The sequence below is a fragment of the Pogoniulus pusillus genome, chromosome 18 (assembly GCF_015220805.1).
Source record: "Pogoniulus pusillus isolate bPogPus1 chromosome 18, bPogPus1.pri, whole genome shotgun sequence".
Lineage (NCBI taxonomy): Eukaryota > Metazoa > Chordata > Aves > Piciformes > Lybiidae > Pogoniulus > Pogoniulus pusillus.
In genome coordinates, this window is record NC_087281.1 from 24,951,146 (window position 1) to 24,969,846 (window position 18,701).

The 18,701-nt window shown below is 39.4% G+C and overlaps 1 protein-coding gene across 6 annotated transcripts in view; it reads right to left on the reverse strand.

Annotated features, from left to right (window-relative positions):
* BTBD9 (BTB domain containing 9) overlaps nt 1-18,701 on the reverse strand; it is a 113,831-nt gene that overhangs the window by 18,218 nt on the left and 76,912 nt on the right. For 4 of the 6 annotated variants that reach the window (XR_010305620.1, XM_064158847.1, XM_064158848.1 and 1 more), the window contains one exon: nt 10,704-10,811. Coding sequence is in view for 5 of the 6 variants with exons in the window: in XM_064158847.1 (XP_064014917.1) it covers nt 10,704-10,811 (108 nt within the window). In the remaining variant the exon portion in view is untranslated. Of the gene's footprint in view, nt 1-1,619; nt 2,405-5,495; nt 5,840-10,703; nt 10,812-18,701 lie in introns of those variants that run through there. The other 2 variants (XM_064158849.1, XM_064158850.1) reach the window with 2 other exon arrangements.

Below are 18,701 nucleotides of genomic sequence, written 5' to 3' on the forward strand. Positions count from 1 at the left end.
CTTTTTCAAAAGGAACACAGACGACAGAAAAGGGGAAGAAGAGTTGTGTTGTCTTCCCATATATCGACCTGATGACTGTACTGATGCAAAAAAGACATCAAGTGGCTAGCATGTGATGATGTCAAATAAAAAAAAGCACTTGCACATAAGCTGAGACTCAAGAAGTACCACAGTACGCTCTGCATGATATGGGTTACACTCCTTGCTTTGTTAGTGAATGCCACACTAAACTCTACTAAGGTATAGTAAAAAGCGTCACAAAAGCATGCACTAAAAATGTTCTAACAGTTCTTGTTACACAGACATTTTTCTTTATGAAATACCAAAGAGGTCTACAGCTACCTTACAAATTGCTTATTAAAAATATGTTTTCCAGCATAAGAGCACTAAACAGTAAAGAGAAGTAATATTGCCTCTCCTGTTAAAGCAGAAATTTAACATACTAACTCAGAGAGTCAGATGCACAGAGAGGACAGAAGTCAAAGGGGTTAGCTGGCTCAGCCACTCCTTTTCCATCCAGCCTCCCAAGCCACTGAAGGGGAAGATGAAGCATGAGAAGGAAGTATTGTGAGGAATCACGAGGTGATCTACATTTTGGTGTTTGGGGTTTTTTTTAATTAAAGCCAAATTAAGTGTGGGTTTCCTGATCTACCTCAACTGAAAAATGAGATCTAAACCTGAGTTCCCACCTATTTTTCTATTTTCTATTTCTATTATTATTTTCTGTCACCGTGACAGCACTGCCTCAAAAGGTGTCTTGTCAAATGTGGCACTTATAAAGAAGCAAAATTAAGGTGTAAGCTAGAAGTAACAGCTTTCTCTCTGCAGCTCTCTGAGGTGGAGGCAAAACTCACATAATAATGCATCTTGGTTATAATTATGCCATAATCCATCGACAAGGCAGCAAATATACTTTATTTAGTCTATCAAGGAAATTCAAAAAGGACTTGAACTACTAATAGCAGACATAATAAAAATGGCTATGAGAAATATAATCACGGTCTAGAATCAATGTGAGAATAAACACTAGAAATCACCTTTCACAGTACTTGCTGTATATCAGCTTTATAGATTGACAAGTAAAAATATGTATTCCCACTTATGAAATTCCCCTGAAGAGTTTTTATTCCAAATATAGATGCCATAATGAAGAGAATTTTGAAAGCATCTGAACCAAGTTTGTAGTTATTTCTGCCCTATGGTGGAGCCCTCCCAAGAATCCAAACAAGTGCAGTTTACTGAACAGCTATGAGTGAGTTATGGCATGTGACTTGTCATAGAAAGCAAACGTGGGCTCAATAAAGCAGACTTTAGAGTAACATTTCTGTCAAAAAATAGATCTAATGAAGTCTATACAGACTTCCTGACAGCTTCACAGAGCTTCTAAGGTGAAAGCCTACACAGTCACTGCTTTCACAGCTTCGGTGCCAACATTTTTTACTGTATTTGAAAAAACATCACACAAAGGAAATGTTAAAATTTAGTCAAAGTGAGCAACAGTAACACTACAGGTAGCAATATTTTTTTTTTTAAGTAAATGTAGTAATCCATTTTTTAACATATCCACCTGCAATGTAGGCATCCAATGGTATTTTTGTACTGCATAAGCCATGCTCTGGTGTCATTTCCTTTGCTAACTATTTTTCTTCAAACGGTTGACTTTCTGTACTTCTAGAAATAAAGTTTAACTACAAACATCTTACAAAGCAAAATTACTAGCAATTTGCTGGCAACTCTCTGGCAGAATGCCACACAGCAAATTTCTAAGCTATGTCAATAACTGTACATGTAGTATCTTTACATATATCCTTAGGGGATGGCAGAAGTGGCTGATGGAGGCTGTGAACTTGAATTGTTTGCTCTGTGATATCATCTTGCATACTCTTGTGTATGCCAGAGCAGAAGACAAGCTTGTGCAATCCTAGAGGCTGATTTAGTTTTGTTCTGCTTGCTCATTACCAACAGTTACTGCTCGTGCTGTTCACACAGATAGCAGAAAGATGAAGAAGCCATCCAACAGGTTAACATACCCACTAACACAACTGGTGGGCTGCTTTTAACGCTGAGGCTCCTCTCTCCCATCACCCTGCTACAACTCGTTGTAAGCTATATAACTTTTCATGCCAATGGAATAGCTGATTAAAGGCGAATATATAACAGTAGTTTTCAGAGCTAGCAGACAGAAGCATGCTCCCTATTAATTAGCTCCTCTGTAGCATGCAGACTAACACAGTATTTATCGTGCCTCTGTCTTGCACTCTCCTGGGCATGTTTTCATGGCCCGTGCGTGAAAGCTTCACACTTAGAGCGACTGCCCCTCTCTTGCTGTCGATAACAGCTAACTGACACGCCAAACCTCCGAGGGCTGCAGTACATTGAACCACAGCCTCCGAGAAGAGCAAAACTGCAAAAAAAAGTAAATCGGCATGTGCCTCCCCCCAACAGCGACACCAGCGTACCCAGCTTTGCTGATGGACGGCAGGAAAGCTGCAACCCTGTCACTACAACGAGTTATTTATTAACCTCAAGGTCACAAAACAAAGTCTTGTGGCCTCATACTGAAGCTTGTCTATAAAACTACAGGAAGCTGCCCTCATGACTGCAGCCATTTCAGACATAAGACCACAGCGACCTAAACCGGATAAAAGTAACAAATACTTCTGCTACTATGTTATAGAACGTTTTAAAATGTATCTACCCTCTCCATAGCTTCTGATATAATAAATTATGGTATTTAATTTGTAACTCCTACTTGTATAACCAAAACACTGGGTACAATTCACAAATACAGTTCTAAATACAGAGGATGAATAGCACAAGGATGACTTAACACAAAAAAGTCTGGCAAAACTTGCCTAAGTAGCAACCAAGGTAACAGAAAAAAGGCAGACTAACTTTAGAAACTAGATTAAGCATGTGAACTCTATTAAGGAAGAAAAAAAATACTTACAGGCATGTAAGAAAAATAGCACAATAAAATTAGGTAGTAGCATGTTCAGCACAGGTATAGAGAAAAAGAACTCTTGTTATGGGCACTCATCGTGATAGAAAAGCAAAGGGCAGAATAAATCACCATCTCTTCAAATACATGAAAGAAGTGGATGGAGCCTTTCTCTACAAAAATACACCACACAGTGCAGAAATTCCCCAAGGATGAACCTAAAGAGATAATAATTCTTCCATTTTGTGATAATCATGGATATAATCTGCCCTGGAAAAACACTACTGTGAATAAATCAGTGTCTCAATACTACATGTACCTCAACACAGAATGCCTGCAACACCGAAGACTGTTTTGGTCACCATAAGCAAATGTGTATTTTTCAGAGTTCTAACGAAATTAGATTCTGACTATCACAGATCTCATTAGGCAAATCTCAAGATTTTACATGTTAGTATCTGACTGGCCCCCTGACTATACAAGGAGATTATCAACAGTTGCTATATTTACCAGCTTTGCACCATTAAGAAAGAGCTAAAGGCAAAACTGCAACTTACTATCTAGCTAATGATTTTAGTTAATCCTTCTCATTGAAATTCATTGTTGCATAAATCCAAAGTAAACAACCGCAAAAGAGTGGCTCAAGTATTGGGCATTCGTTTCTTAGAGAAATAAATGGGCCAGTTTCACAGGAAGCATCTATAGTGTGGACAACCTTTTTGCAGCAGCATTTCTAGGCGAAGGTGCTGAGTGCCCAGCAGTATGTGTGTGCCTGCACGCACCTGGGTGTTCGCCTGCACGCAGAGACTTGCAGAGCAGAGAACGTTTAGGACTCAGTGAAGGCAATCCTGTGTTCTGTCACGGGATCCTTCCATAATGCAAAAGCAGTAATCCACACTGTTGGGTCCTTACCCAGGAGATGCAAATTTTTTCCTGTCCCGACTGGGGAAAAAACCCCCTCTGCTTAACTGGATCAAGAAAGGAGTAGCATTCTCCTAGTAAGAAAACTAAGATTTGTCTTATGCTAACCAGAGATGGAAACAGTTGGTGAAGATGATGGATTTCTCCAGACCTGCTTAATGTTGTAGGCCAAACTGGGGCTCAAATGTGTTGGGGTTTTGGCTGTTTGGTTTTTCATTTGTTTGGCTCTTTTATGTAGTTTTCTGCAGGGGTGGGAAGAGGGGGAAGTATTTAAATGTTCTCAGCCTGTATGAGCAATCAGTCACAGAAGGAGGATGACAGAATTTACAAATACCTGGAGGGGGGCAAGATATGATGAAGCAGAGCAGAACAACAGAATGAAGTTAAAAGAGGAATAAACATACTAAGAGCATGTTTTCTTATAAAGTCAAATTGTTGCCTCAGTGCAAACAACAGAAGGTCAAATAGGTCATTTACCTACAGTGAAGCTGACCATGGTGTTTGTATCAAGACAGAGCCTGACTACAATTTATAAGACAAAATTAATGCTAACTCATACAGCAAACATTAATTCTGGTTAATTCTGGCAAGGCATTTTCTTTGAAGTTTTAAAGATCATTTCACATTATCTTCAAATTTGAACAGCATCTCCAAAATATGGTTATGTACTTACAGAATATGTATTGGTGTATCTTGTCATCTTACTGATCTTCTTTAATATTAAAAAGTGATTACAGCACAATCAAGCTAAATACAGCAATGCAGCCATGCTGTAATTCTCAAGGAATACACACATTTCTTTTACTTTCTTTTACTGCTACACTGTAAGGAGCACTTACACTATGTTGCTGCAAAAATGGGCTCCATCTCAGTGTCTCAAAACTGTACATTCTTCAGTCTCAAAAAGCATTTCCTTATCATTAACTATTTTCAGATCTACTTTTCAGCAATCTTCAGCTTTTCAAAAGGCACAAAGCTTTCACCCTTCTCTGAACTCCACAGTGTTTATATAACCCGACTGCCTTTTTGACTTGGCAGAGAGATGACAGATTAAGTCACGAATAAAGGGTGCAAAGAGGAAAGGCCAAAGCTTTATGATTAATGTGAGCAATAAGAATATGTAGATCAAGTCTTGAACCTTCAGTATCCATGAGTGTCTAAAATAAAACTGAGATAAATAAAAAATGTCTTATATCAGAAACTTATTTGGGGGTTGACAAAACAATTAAGCCCTCCTTCAGTACTTGCCTTTGCCCTCTTCAAACCAAAATAAACCCCACATGTACCAAAATGCCCTTCTTTATCCAGTGCTTACAGCACAAGCAGTGGTTACCTGCCAAGAGTGAGAACTAGCTTACACCTAAAATGTCATCTCCCAAATACCTATACTTTGTGAATTCACTGGTTTATTACAGAAGCCCCAGGATGCCATCTGGCAAGAATCAAACATGTAAAGCTCTGGGAGGTTTCTACTGAAATCTCAATATAATAATTAGTAAGAACTATAAAATAATTGCAGGTAACAATAACTATCAAAAGGAAATGAATGTTTCCTTTGATTTTTATTGTATCTAGAAGACTGTGGGACAGACACTTGGCACATCCTTAATTAGTACTACTTGTTTTGATAAAAAAAGTCCAAACCAGTAAGTGCTCACAAGTAAATTACAACTGAATGTATTACCACAAAAAGTCAACACACACTTTCTGCTATTTATCCAAGGAGAAATCCAGGGCTTACTGTAAAATACGAGCAATGAAATAGAGCGAGTAGAGCAGGGCAAACTCTTCTTCAGAATTTACAGTACTGTTTGATACAGTAAAAAAGGACACCATCACTAAACAGCTGAAGTGAACAGGAGTTCAGTAAGACAGGGACGAAGTTACCCATTCCTAAAGAACACCATGGGTTTGGAGAACTCTTTGGAATACAATTTTTGTGGGCTAAGCGTTTTAGGCCCTCTCCCTGCTTACTGCCTGCAAGACAAGAACAAATGTAATTTAGTTTGAAGAGCAGAGCCTGGCCCTTCACAGCTTTTATTTTATAAAGCTACTGGTGTGTATTAATGACACATTTCAGGATAATCAGTATTTCAAGTTTTCTTTCCCCTCCTTCACCAAAACGTGTTTTGTCCAGATTATGTGTTTTGTTACTTTGTAGTATACCATTATTTGTTGGGTCAACAATTTTTACAGCTCTCCAAAGAGACACTCAAGTCTTGATAGCATGAAAGAAAGAAAACAGTACCTCATACCAATACTATGTCTATGGCTTAGGATTGTTTGTTTTCTAATATTCCAAACTGCTGTCAGAGTTACTGTGACGTTTCCTTCACTCTGCTCACAATACTGTGCACGCAGAAGAGCTGAGGATGTGCCAGTCACAAGGCAAGCGAGGCAAAAAGAAACTTCAGTGCATGCTGCACACACCAAGCTGCAGCAAGCATATGGCACAACATTCTGTCCAAGGCTTGTTCAAAGGACCTATCCATGCATTTTTGTGGTGAAAAAGCAACCACAAGAGACTGAAAGTAGGAAGTAGGGGGGGGGGGGGGGGGGGAGGGAAAAGACAAATGAACATCTTGCAAACCTTGTGATCCTGAACCCCTACTAAGAAATATAACTTAAAAGAACTTCAAGAGAACTAGAGTCAGTTAAAATAAGAGCCAACAAATGAAATATTTAGATACAGACTTTACACACTTCTGAGAGGCTCCTAATGCTCTGCAACGGAACACAACTCTGGTTCCTCTCTGTGAAATCTTAATTCTTTGTGCTTAGTAAGGCAGGTCTGTAAAACTGACACTTCTTTCTTCTTTTGCTTTATTAGAATAATTCACAACGTGAGCATATAAACACAGGGAAAAGTATGTTCTTCGACTCTATCATTCAGGGCTTTTAAACTCAGTAAAAATACAAAGTGACACTTTATCTCTGTCTGACTTGCTCCAGCAGGCGTTACCAGCAGCATAATCAACAGATTAATGAGAATCCTGAGTTTATTGTTGTGGTGTGAGATTTGAAATTGAGCTAAACTATGCAGCAGTTCCTCAGACATCTTACTTGAGTATATTTCATCTTTGTATCGTGTGAATATGACTACAATGAATTCCGCTCTGGAGGAGTTACTTGAATTTCAGAGTTGCTGTGAACTCTGCTTCATAGAAAATAGGATGGAGGACAGTCAAAATACCCTCTGTTTGACAGAAGAGGTACAAGAACAGTTTTGCTGTGAAATTAACTTGATGTAAAATAGGATGTGTGGTCAAAACGATGTCACAGGTACAAGAGCAGTGCCTTTTGTCCTGTTCCACCCCACCACTTGGGAGCTCAGGCGTCAGACAGAATTAAGGTTTACACAAAAAGTGGGAAAAATGTTGTTTTCTCTTTCTAGGCATGCCAGCACAGTAGATGCATGCAGTACAGATTGGAAGCAACAGAAAAGGCAATGCAAGCACACAGTCAAGTTAGAAAAGCAAGAAGGCTGAGAAATGTACAAAACATTTTATGATAAGAGAAAATAGTCCTAACCACCTGCAGTGGTTAAGGAGAAGAATGATGTATGAAAATAGAAGTGATGAATTTCTAGAGATGGGATCATAGAGTGAAGACAAGGATCTAAAAGAGAATAGGAGGTAAAACCTGCTACACTGGAGCTAAGCATAACCAACTACAAGCAAGATTACATAACATGCCACATGTATTTACAAGGAAAGGTATTCACACACTTCACGTATTAACTCTACAGTCAAAGAAACAGCCACAGCATGGCAGAGATTATCCCCATTTCATGAAAAGATACCCAGAAAAGAGTTTGTCACTAAAACTGGGTGAAGCAGAAGTATGTTCTCACCTGAAATTCTTATACAGCATGGAAAATACTGTTCTGTGCCCCTGAAAAGTGATTTAGAACTGTCAGTGCATGACCTAGATCTCTCTAGGTGCTCTTCACCAATGACATTATCAAAGGATATATAGCCATGCCTGAAAATGCACATAGTGCATCACAGGATGGAAATATGAAACACTGAACAAGTAAATCTCAGTGTTGGAAATCATTCTGAAAAATCAATCAGGAGACAGTTAATGAATTTTGTCAATTAATCTTGCATCCACATCCCAAAGGGTTTTTCATGTGGAAGCACTAATTACGTTCATACAAAAACTACAAGAAAGAAAACAACAACTGACAGCAACTGAGCTGAGAATTCAAGATCTGAAATAGCTGTTGTGTAATAAAAAGATAATAATTAATGGAGATGTGAGATTAGGTTTGAAGGTTTGTAAACATCTATCAAAACAGCAGTATGTTGTGAACAACAAACGAGTCTAGAGAGATGAGGGGATGAGGGGATGAGGAAGATGCACTGCAGTATTATAATAAACCTTTTGAGAATAAGTTCATGTCCCCCACAAGGAAACTGCAGAACTGTCCCAAAGCAGCCCCTAGAGATAGTTTATACCAACTCCTTTAGAACAGTGTTCACCGTCCCAAGTTCTATCAGGAAATGTGGCACATCTGCTGCCAGTGGATCAGATCCAGTTCACAGTATCTACACCACAGAACTTGTAAGAACAATACTAAGCTGAAAAGCATTGCATCAGCCTGTTCTGCTATTTGCCTTTAGAGGGCTGATTTATTAGAAGTGTCGTTAATTTTGACGTCTGACTCCTCCTGGCCTTTGGTATCTTCTGTTCCTCACTTTACTTTCCATCTCTTCGTTAGCAAATCCTTCTGACAAGCGCAAGCCTCTGTTGTTCAACACCAACATGCTCGAGCCCACTTAGCACAAATACTTTTAAAACCAGAAGGGAACACGGCTGTTTTTCACTACTCTCGTGCTGTGTTCTCAAGAAAAACAGCTTAGGGTGGAAAAGGGGAAGAAAACAACCTCCACAGAGAATTTGGAAACTGACAATTACACAACCAGGATGCATTAATTGGCTCTCACTTCGAGAAGATATGCAAGCATCCCCTGTGAAGATAACAGACATCTTAGTTTCTGTCTTCAGCCTTTTATCACAGTATCACAGTATCATCAGGGTTGGAAGAGACCTCACAGATCATCAAGTCCAATCCTTTACCACAGAGCTCAAGGATAGACCATGGCACCAAGTGCCACGTCCAATCCTGCCTTGAATCAGTCAGGGTTGGAAGGGACCACAAGGATCATCTAATTCCAACATTAAAAACATCATTAGAGCAACCCAAAGCTGCATACTGTTAGGTTAAAGGGGAAGTTCATGCCTCAGCAGACTGCCAAAAACAACACAGAAAATAAAATGGTATTTACATAGCCTTTCTTTTTGTTTTGCTTGCCACTTACTGACCATCAAAGATGTATACTGAGATCTGCCTTTATGGTTCATCCTAGCCCTTGTGCCAGAGAATCAGCAAAATTATCTGGAGACCTCAAACTTGTGAGACAGCACACTAATACCTTCCATAAAGAACTCTTAACTCCCTTGAAAGACCTGGCAGACAGAAACCTAGGCAGGAAACAGGAGAGGAAACAACTGTTATGCACATGTCTTTGAAGACAAGAAAGCAAATGGAGGGCATTACTAGCCAAGTCAATTTTCTCATTGCCAGTATTCTGTCTCTTCAAATGCAAGCCCCTGTGAAATTCTCTTTTATTCCTGTAGTATGCCCTACACAGCAAAACAAGTGAATTATTTTTCTGGAGTCTACTATAGTATATAAAACAGAGTAATGCCAGAAAGGGTAGCTCCAGGATTTTAAGACCTCACCAACCACCTAGATGGCACTCAAATCTCTACAATTTGCAACAGAAACATGTAACTTGAAGCATATATTTTTTGAAAGAATTCTTATTTGAGCTTCCCAGAAACACATGTTTAATGATTCTTAGTTGACTCCTGCTCTAAGAGATACTTGTAGACAAATACAGGCAACCACAGTCCCATGCAAAGACATATCTATTTCTTGTTTTCTTTAAGCAAAGGCACATAAGTTTAAGTGATGGCAACTGATTTCACAAGTGCAGGATTAGTTGTTTTTGGGATGGGATGTCTAAGTATTCATTTAAAAAACAAAACAAAACCAAACAGAACAAAAGATTTGGCTGAGAAAAAAAGCACTTGCAACTAGTAAAAGATTTGATTCATTTCTTCTGGGTCAGAGGGGTGCAGCAAAAGAGAGAATAAAGAGATGAGTACTGTTGCTTCCATCCCATTCCGCTTAGTCTGGTTAAGGCAAACTGACGAATACAAGGATTTTTGCCTTTTTAAAAAGCTCTTTTTTACTATGGAAGGGTCCTGCTCAAAAGCAGAGTGATCACTGCATGTCAGGTACTCTGCTTTTGAACAGAGACACAGACAAGCATAGGTAGCTGTTTGATTTCTTAAGATCTGGTCCCTTCCCCATCCCTTTCCAGTGAGAAAGACATTCAATGAAGCAAATTCTTTACTAAGTACATTTCTGTTTCCTCTCCTGTCATGTTTCTCAAGGTGAGGAGATGATTGACACCAAGACCACCATAACATATGAACTTCAGAGAAACATCCTTTAACTTTCAGAGACCACAAAACCGAGGGTATGGTAGGTAGAGTGTTTCTAAGAATGAATAATCACACTAATTGTTGGAAGATCCAGTACTGATGCTGCTCTTTGGAATTCAATTCTGGTTTGAAAGATTCAACCACACTCAAAGTTGCTACATCCTAAAGTTATATTTACAGGGATCTAAAATTAGTGATCTAAGTGTTACTTGATGATCACTCTTTCCACAGTCAAAAAGTCAGCTACATAAATACTGAATAAAAGGATTTTAAAATAAATCTGTTCTTTGTGCTAGTAAGTGAAAAAAACTCAACTCACTTGCAGGAAATTTTTGTGCGATCAGCCACCATAGTCCACTGCTGCTGATTCGTTGAAACCTCAATGTAGTAGCTGTAGCTCCGGTCATCACAGTCCCAAAGCAGCAGCCTAAGTACAAAGAAGTCGTTGAATGATAAGTGAAAAAAACATTACATCTGAGTCTTTCTAACCATTCTAAAGCAAGTAACAGACTTACAGGCTTGCAGTAACAACTTTACTAAGGTACATCTATTACACTAATCCAACGAGTTTAGATTTATCTGAATGAAGTCAGTAAAGGAACTAATTTATTTGGCATGTGGCACTGCCTGCTCTAAACCTGAATCAAACTTTGTTGCTGCTGTTCTGTCATTGTCCGCACTCTCCATGACTTGTCGCTGTCAGCAATCAGGTAAATGCAGTGACCACCTTTGGACTGAAGCAGGTGCCCCTGGTTTCAGTCGAGTGGAAGGGTAAGACCTGTGTGAGACAAGCACCAGCAGCACAAGTGTACCAAGTGCACCCATGTCCCCTGTCACCTTGTGGCGAATCATTTTATATCACCACACAAACAACGCATAGCATAATCCAGACGATGTACAGCCCAGACTTTATATCTCATGACCTGTTTTTCCCCTGGGCCAGGTGTCCCACTATCTCTCCTCTGCCACGGGAGGCATCCTGAAGCTGTGGGAATGAGCTGTGTGAATGCTCTGTATACAGCTCATTATTTTTCTCTCTCAAATCTCTTCTTCTTGGATTCCCACAAAACGTCTATTTGGCAAGGTCAGTTTATGAGGGGAAAGAAGAAAAGATTCTGGAGACAAAAAAAAGATTACAAAAACCAAGTAGGGTGTTTCCAGTCCTGGTTCATCACAGTATGAGGGAAAAGGTAACAGACTGTTGAACAAATTGCTAAGACAACAGAATTAAAAAGAAGAAATTAAAGGTTTCAAGGACTCATTCCATACTCATTCTGAGAAACATGCAGCTTCTAAGGAACAACACTAAGTGATGTATTGAACAGCCTTCAATTTCAATACTTGCCTCTCAGACAGGTAGGTTAAAAGTATCAGGGACGTGATTTATCTTAACTACATAAGTATCTAAAAAGCCATCTGGCAAATGTTGTATCTTCTTCTCTATTTCTTCTCCTTACATGGGGATTACTATTTCCCTGTTGTAAAAGATAATTTAAACTTTAACATAATTTCTCAATTTTATTTCATTTCAAAGGACATGAATTAAAGCAAAACCAGGAACTTTGATTCTCTTGTCCTCAGTGGATGAGACCGAGATCCAAGCACTTAAAGACATGCAGCACAGAATGCCTTCTTTAGCAAAGGAAACATTAAAAATCCTATCCCTTGTATTTATGAACTAGTATGGAGCATCCTTTTTTTTCCCCAATAAATCATTCACAAGCAGCACTCACAAATTAAAGGACCAGCAGACTGGCCAGAACAGAAGCAGGCTCTTCTGCAATTTATACTTTAGAAGCAGCCAACTGCTGTTGGTGTTTTGAACAATAAAGTGGAGTGAGAAAGGTATTTATGTAAAACTCTTGGCTGATGTCACTCCACTGATTAGAAGAGTGCAGTTTAGAAAAAAACTGACTGCTGGTCATACTGTTTTCATACCATTTTAATGGCAAGTGAGATATCAACATTCAAAAATGTCTTTTCTATTTGAATTAGAGGTGAATGCAAACCCACTGTGTGCCCTTGTGGCCAGTGGCATCCTGGTGTGTAGTTAGTAGATCAAGAGTTCTCCTCCCCCTCTACTCTGCCGTGGTGAGGTGCACTTTGAATACTGTGTCCAGCTCTGGGCCCTTCAGTTCAAGAATGACAAGAAACTGCTTGAAAGAGTCCAACTCAGAGCTACAGCAATGATCAAGTGGAACATCTCCCTTATGGTGGGAGAGGCTGAGGGAGCTGGGTCTCTTTAGCTTGGAAAAGAGAAGACTGAAGGGTGACCTAATTAATGTTTATAAATATGTGAAGGGTGAGTGTCAAGAGGATGGAGCCAGACTCTTCTCAGTGATACCCAATGATAGAATAAGGGGCAAGGGTGCAAGCTGGAGCACAGGAGTTTCCATGTAAACATAAGGAAAAGCATTTTCACTGTGAGGGTGACAGAGCACTGAAACAGGCTGCCCAGAACGTTTGTGGAGTCTTTCTCTGGTGATATTCAAAACCCACCCAGACACATTCCTGTGCTCCTGCTGTGGCAGGGAGGTTGGGCTAGATGACCCTTTCCAAGCTCTAACGTTCTGTGGTGGTGTGTTTTCTGAGATTTCACCATTCTCTAAAATAGTGCTCCATTGTAAACCTATGCAGAGCTTTTCCATTGCAGTATTTCACCTGAACAACCAACATTGTGTCTGGCATGGGAAATGATGCTTTGGTTACGTTTTTTGTTTGTTTGTTAAAGCTCTTATTCTCTCAGTTCTTACTCAATATACCAATGGAAAATAAATACTCTAGTGGAATATACTGGCTATTACTAACTACTGCTATCTCTTGACCTCAGCTACTTGACAAAGTTAACACTTCCTAGGATTACTGCTTAGGTCTGTTTGCTATAGAAGAAAATGAACCTGCTAGAATTGAAGCACAGCTAGCTATCCAGAATAGCTACAATGAAACAATGACCTAAATGATATCAATTACAGCCATATGCGTCTAGAAGAAAAAAAGCCAGGTAAAGCTGGGTTCTTTTCCCAGCTGTGAGGTACAACTTCCACAGATTAGCATTTTCCAAAGTGCAACAGGTAAGAATCCACTGATTGCCAATGAAAATAACTGAGACTTAACAGAAAAAAAAAAAAATCACACTGTGTGCCACGCTACAGACTTTCAAGTTGTCTCTCTCAAATCACCACTCAGAAGAGTGCAAATTTTATCTTATAAACTCCTTTCTTTCAGTAAAGTCTTTCCTGCTTTCACCTGCAACCTCTTACAGGAGAAATACACCTACAAGAATTGTTGCTCACTTTCAACATTTCAACAACCAACACCACTAGAGAAGGAAAGTGACCTAGGAAGTTGCTGAAAACAGAATCCTAAACAGAGAGAGACGCTGCATCAAACAGAATTTGTTTATTAAGGACATGCGTGCCTGTATCTTCACCCTAAAACCAGTGCTATTACCTTCTTCTCAATCCAGTTTAGCTCTTTTTTTGGTTTATGTTTAGTTTTAGTCTACTGGACAAGCAGCTTTAAAACAAACTGCCCAGATGCTCTCAACTGAACCCAGCTTATTAACATTATAGAAAATAAGCTATCAAAATCAGCTTTAAGAAGTTAAAACAATACACTTTTAACAGAAGCCCTTCAGCACACACTGTCTATTTGCAAGTTAAAGAAATCAAGAGATGACTTACTAATAAAAAGCCAAAAATAGTTGCCTGTGGCATAATGAAAGACTTAACCTCCAACCTATTCCAAAACAGAGTCACTCAATTCCAACCCTTCTCCCTCTGTTTTATCAGATCCTCCCCATTCTGCGTTTCTGTACATTGAGAGTCCCCAAATACTGAAGAGACAGAATGAAGAGCATTTCTGGTAAAAAAAGCCTTTAAACTGGCAACTAGTAGTAATCAACAGGTCTTGAGTTGATATAGCATCTATATTTAAACCAAGTCTTCTAAAATACAGAACAAAGGCAAAGGCAAAAATGTGATGTAAATTTGTTGTCTTTTAAAAGGGCTATTAAAACACAGCTAATTACACCTTTCAATAGGATCCTTTTCATCGTGACGGCTCAGTGTTGTTTCCTTGATCCACGTTCTCAGAGTTATGATCAAGAGCACGAGTATCAGAAGCACACTACTGACTGCAATTTCCACTAACAATACTGTAATTAAAACACAACTGAGTTGGCTTTAGAGCAAAAGCCTAACAGGGCATATGTGTTCCTTTTAAGAGTCTGTGTAATTGTTCTCTCCCAAGATAACCTAGCCAAAGTTAAATAGGCTTGAAGAAAACATATGTCTTAGAATCATTACAGACCAAATGATGAGTGAATGAAAGTTGACAGAATCTTTCCCAAAGTGACTTATGAAAGCTAAATCGCAAATCTGTGTTTCTATGGAACTTGTGAAAGAGAATAAAGTTAAGTTCTTTGACTCCCTTCAATAGCATTCTTAAGATATACTGGGGAGAGAGACTAAGGAAAGAACCTATTTAGAACTTGCTCTGTGGGATAACTGCCTGGCTTACCATGAGACAGGAAAGCAAGTTAATTTTGCATGCTTCAGAGCCAAGGGAGTTTTTAATCAGCAGCTATTTGGGTTAAATGAAGGTCCATGAAGCTGGACTTTCAAAGAGCTGAAGGAGGGAGTCTTGTGCCAGATAGTTTCAGTGACAGTCCTGGGCTCAAAGACAGGCAGACACTGGGATGCTACCCGTAGATGGAATGCTCTGCACAAAATGCCCTTCTGGATAGGTAATGGAGAACTTCCAGGTGATTACATGAATATTCAGCAGTGCATACTGAGCATGAGCACCAAAGCAACTTTTTAGTTCCAGGCATCTCACCAGGCTAAACTTTCGTAAAGAAGCTATGCTTCCTGAAGATAGAGGCTGAATGACTGGAAGGAGAATATTCCACTTCAAAAGTCAAAACTACATTCATTAGAAATGCAGCTGTTCACAGCAAAACTGCCCAATCCTAGGGCTTCCCACACTAAAAAATACAAACAACTCTTGTTAGCAAATCTTGCCCTAGGGTTGAGAAGGAGAAGCTAAATAAAGCTTTATTCACTTCACTCCCTGCAACATCATGAGATACTTCTCATATACCACTTTTTTGGGTACCTGAAGTCTAAGACTGTTAATTTAAAATGCTACTGTAGTTTACATCACATGCTTACAATGCCTCATTTTACTAAACAAAAGCTTTTCAAATACAAAAACTTCCACGTGTGGGAAGCTGATTACATTGGCTGCCTGCCACATCAAAAGACACTGTAGCACTTTTTTAAACAGCATTTCTGCTGCATCTGCTGGCTTAATTCTTAGATGCCGGGAGAAAAGCTGCCACTGTTTAGTTCAGGCTGCTGTACAGCCACATTTACTCAAGGTGTTAGCAGAAGACTGAACGCTAACAGCCAATGCACCTGACGGAATGACAGCTGCTTGCAGAACACCGTCAGTTGTTACCACACACACTATACATATTTTGTGGCGCTGTGTTCATGAAGTAGCTGCACACTTAGAGGCACAAAAGACAGACACTGCAACATGAGGTGGCGACACCTGCTGAGGGACGAGGAGAGCAGTATTTCTGTACAACTGTCTTTGCATTTTTGCCTCCAGTTACCCTCCTTCCACTTTCTGCTGGTACTTACGCTTCAGCAGGAAATTCATCTTTCTTGAGGGTTGTACAGAGGAGACAATTCCTGTGTATTTGCTATGTGCTTTTATGACCATCTATTCTAAGTTATGCTTTCACTCTCAAGTGAAGCAAAGAAAAGAGAAACCTCATAAGCAGAAGTGGTATGGCAAATCAGAAAGCACAAGAGATTTATACGATGATGGTTCTAAGTAAACAGAAAACAGATTCAATCTGGATGGTATCATTTGTTAATTTAAGAATTGCCCTGAATATGAAAAGCAAAACAGTTGGTTAATTCATATTAGTACTAAAGTCTTCAAATAGACTAAATCGGCACAAGTAGTCAATTTACCTCCACAAAGATGCAAAATACTTCTCTTTAGCACAAAAACCACCACGACGATTAGGAGGCTGGAGTACACACGCTGTGCAAAAGGCTGAGGAAGTTGGCTCACTTAACCTAAAAAGGCTTGGGTCAGGGAGAAAGAACCCTAACTTCACTTTACAGTACCTGAGAAGAAATTGAGCCAAACTCTTTACTGAGGTGTAAAATAGCAAAAACGGAAGACGACAGTCTAAAACCGAACCAGGCCGTTCTAGTAGGGCTGGTGGCATAGAAAAACAGGAATTGCATGAAAACAAGCAAATAAATAAACCCCAGTAATAAAGTAGTGCGCCGTGAGGATAATTAAACATTGAAATGGGCTAGCCAGAGAAGTCATGCTATTTTCTTCATCGAAGGTCTTCAAGACCTGAGTGCGTAAAGTCTTGAGTAGGATCAGCTCTCTCCATAGCTAACATGCTTTTGAGGAACAGGCTGGGCTAGATGTCTTCCTCAAGTCACTTCCAGCCTGAGTGGTTCCAAGAGCCTAAGAGAATCCAATGCCTTTTGCAGAAAGCATGCATACAAGACATACTCCTGAAACATTAAGCTCTTTATGCATTTCTAATGCATATTTGAGTACCAAGAGTTCTGCTTTATCCATACTCAGAATTTAGTTGCCATGGTAACATGTTCTGACTTGGAAGCTCTCTCCAGTGGTATTCCAATTTCTGTAGACTAAAAGCAGCTACTACCCTTTTTTCAAAAGCCCATATATTTACTGTTTCTGATACAAATATATGCAATGGCACATTCGTGTCTATGAACTTAGAAGGTATGTACTTTAATTCCTAATTATTCATCTAGAATCCAAACCCACAGGCCTAATGACTCATTTCCTGGGGGCAGAGCAATTGATGTTATTCTGCAGTCTCAGTGTACAGCCAGCACGATGAAAATGCTCCTGGAATTTTTTTTCTATTAGGTAGGAGGGTGAGATCAAGGCAGTTTTCAAGCAAGCAAATAGCAGGAGAACAAGCAATAATTACAGTTCAATCACTTGTGGAAAATACTCTGTTCCAAACTTCTCTTGCTTTCACTAAGATAAAACATCAAGACTTTTTGCTCCCATCTATGTTTATGTGTAATTTGATTTCTGTACCAATCACAGGTTACCCGGTGCTAAATAAAGAGTCCATTGTCACCATCTTCAGTATTGCACAATACAGGATATGTTCTAGATCCTTGGTAAAGCTGTAGCTGCCACACACTGAAACCTCTCTTCCCCAGTCGAAGGGGCATCTTTTTGTTGCCTGTCTATGATCTGCAACAAATGTGTCTGCGACTCACAAGACCCATTCTTGCGGGCAGAACACAAAAAGAGAAAGATCGCATACCGCTGGCATTTCCGTCACGAGACGGCGCAGGCAGTCTCCTCTGGCAGAGGACCCCCTAGATGATGGTCATTATCACTGCTTTTTAAAACAAGCTATTAATCTTTTCAAGGTCCTTCCAACTCAAACCATCCCGTGAAGCTTGTTTGTACTACATGTGCAGGAAAGACAAGATTCTGACCCTCTAACTGTGCAGTGCAGCCCCACAGAGGAAGTGCTAAATGCTTTGTTACTTCTAAATTATGTAATGGTCGGGGCTTTTCTGGTAAAAATTTTCTCTGCACACTTGCTAATTATACAATTACCATTTCTTGGCACCTCAAAGTCTAGTTCATCTGACACAGTATTTGATAATGAGACTTATTAAAAATCTCCTGCTCAAGAATAAACACTAGCATAGTATTTAGTATAGGAAATTAGGAGGTTGCCTTGACTTGAAAAGCTGTTACAATTCACTAATTGGAAGACAGCAGAAAACGGTAAGAGAGGAGTACAGATACTACGCAGTTAGTAACTATGCATTTTAGTGAATATGTTCGTCTCTTACTCCTTTATGTGCCTAGAACTTCTTCCACTCCTTAAATTCAAATCTAAAGTGGCATGAAAATGATGCAATTATATTTTCAATTACCTCTGAGTACTGTGTCTTCCTAGTTTTCTACTTGAGATGCACTACTTAACTGAACATTAAAAACACCAAACTCAAAAGCATAAAACACTCTGTGGAAAGCTGCCAATTATATCAATTTGTTTCACACTGTGAGAACAATGCCGGAGTAGCATTATGTATAACATCTACAGCTTAGTATACAGACAAAACAGTACTTTTGTTAGGTTAGAGATTTGCCTGGATGCCTATCCTTAAAATTTTATAACCATCATAGCAATGCCACAAGCCAAGACAGAAAAAAGAAACCAGCACTTAAAAAAGAACTTTCAAGTCTCACTCGGCACATCAGTCAG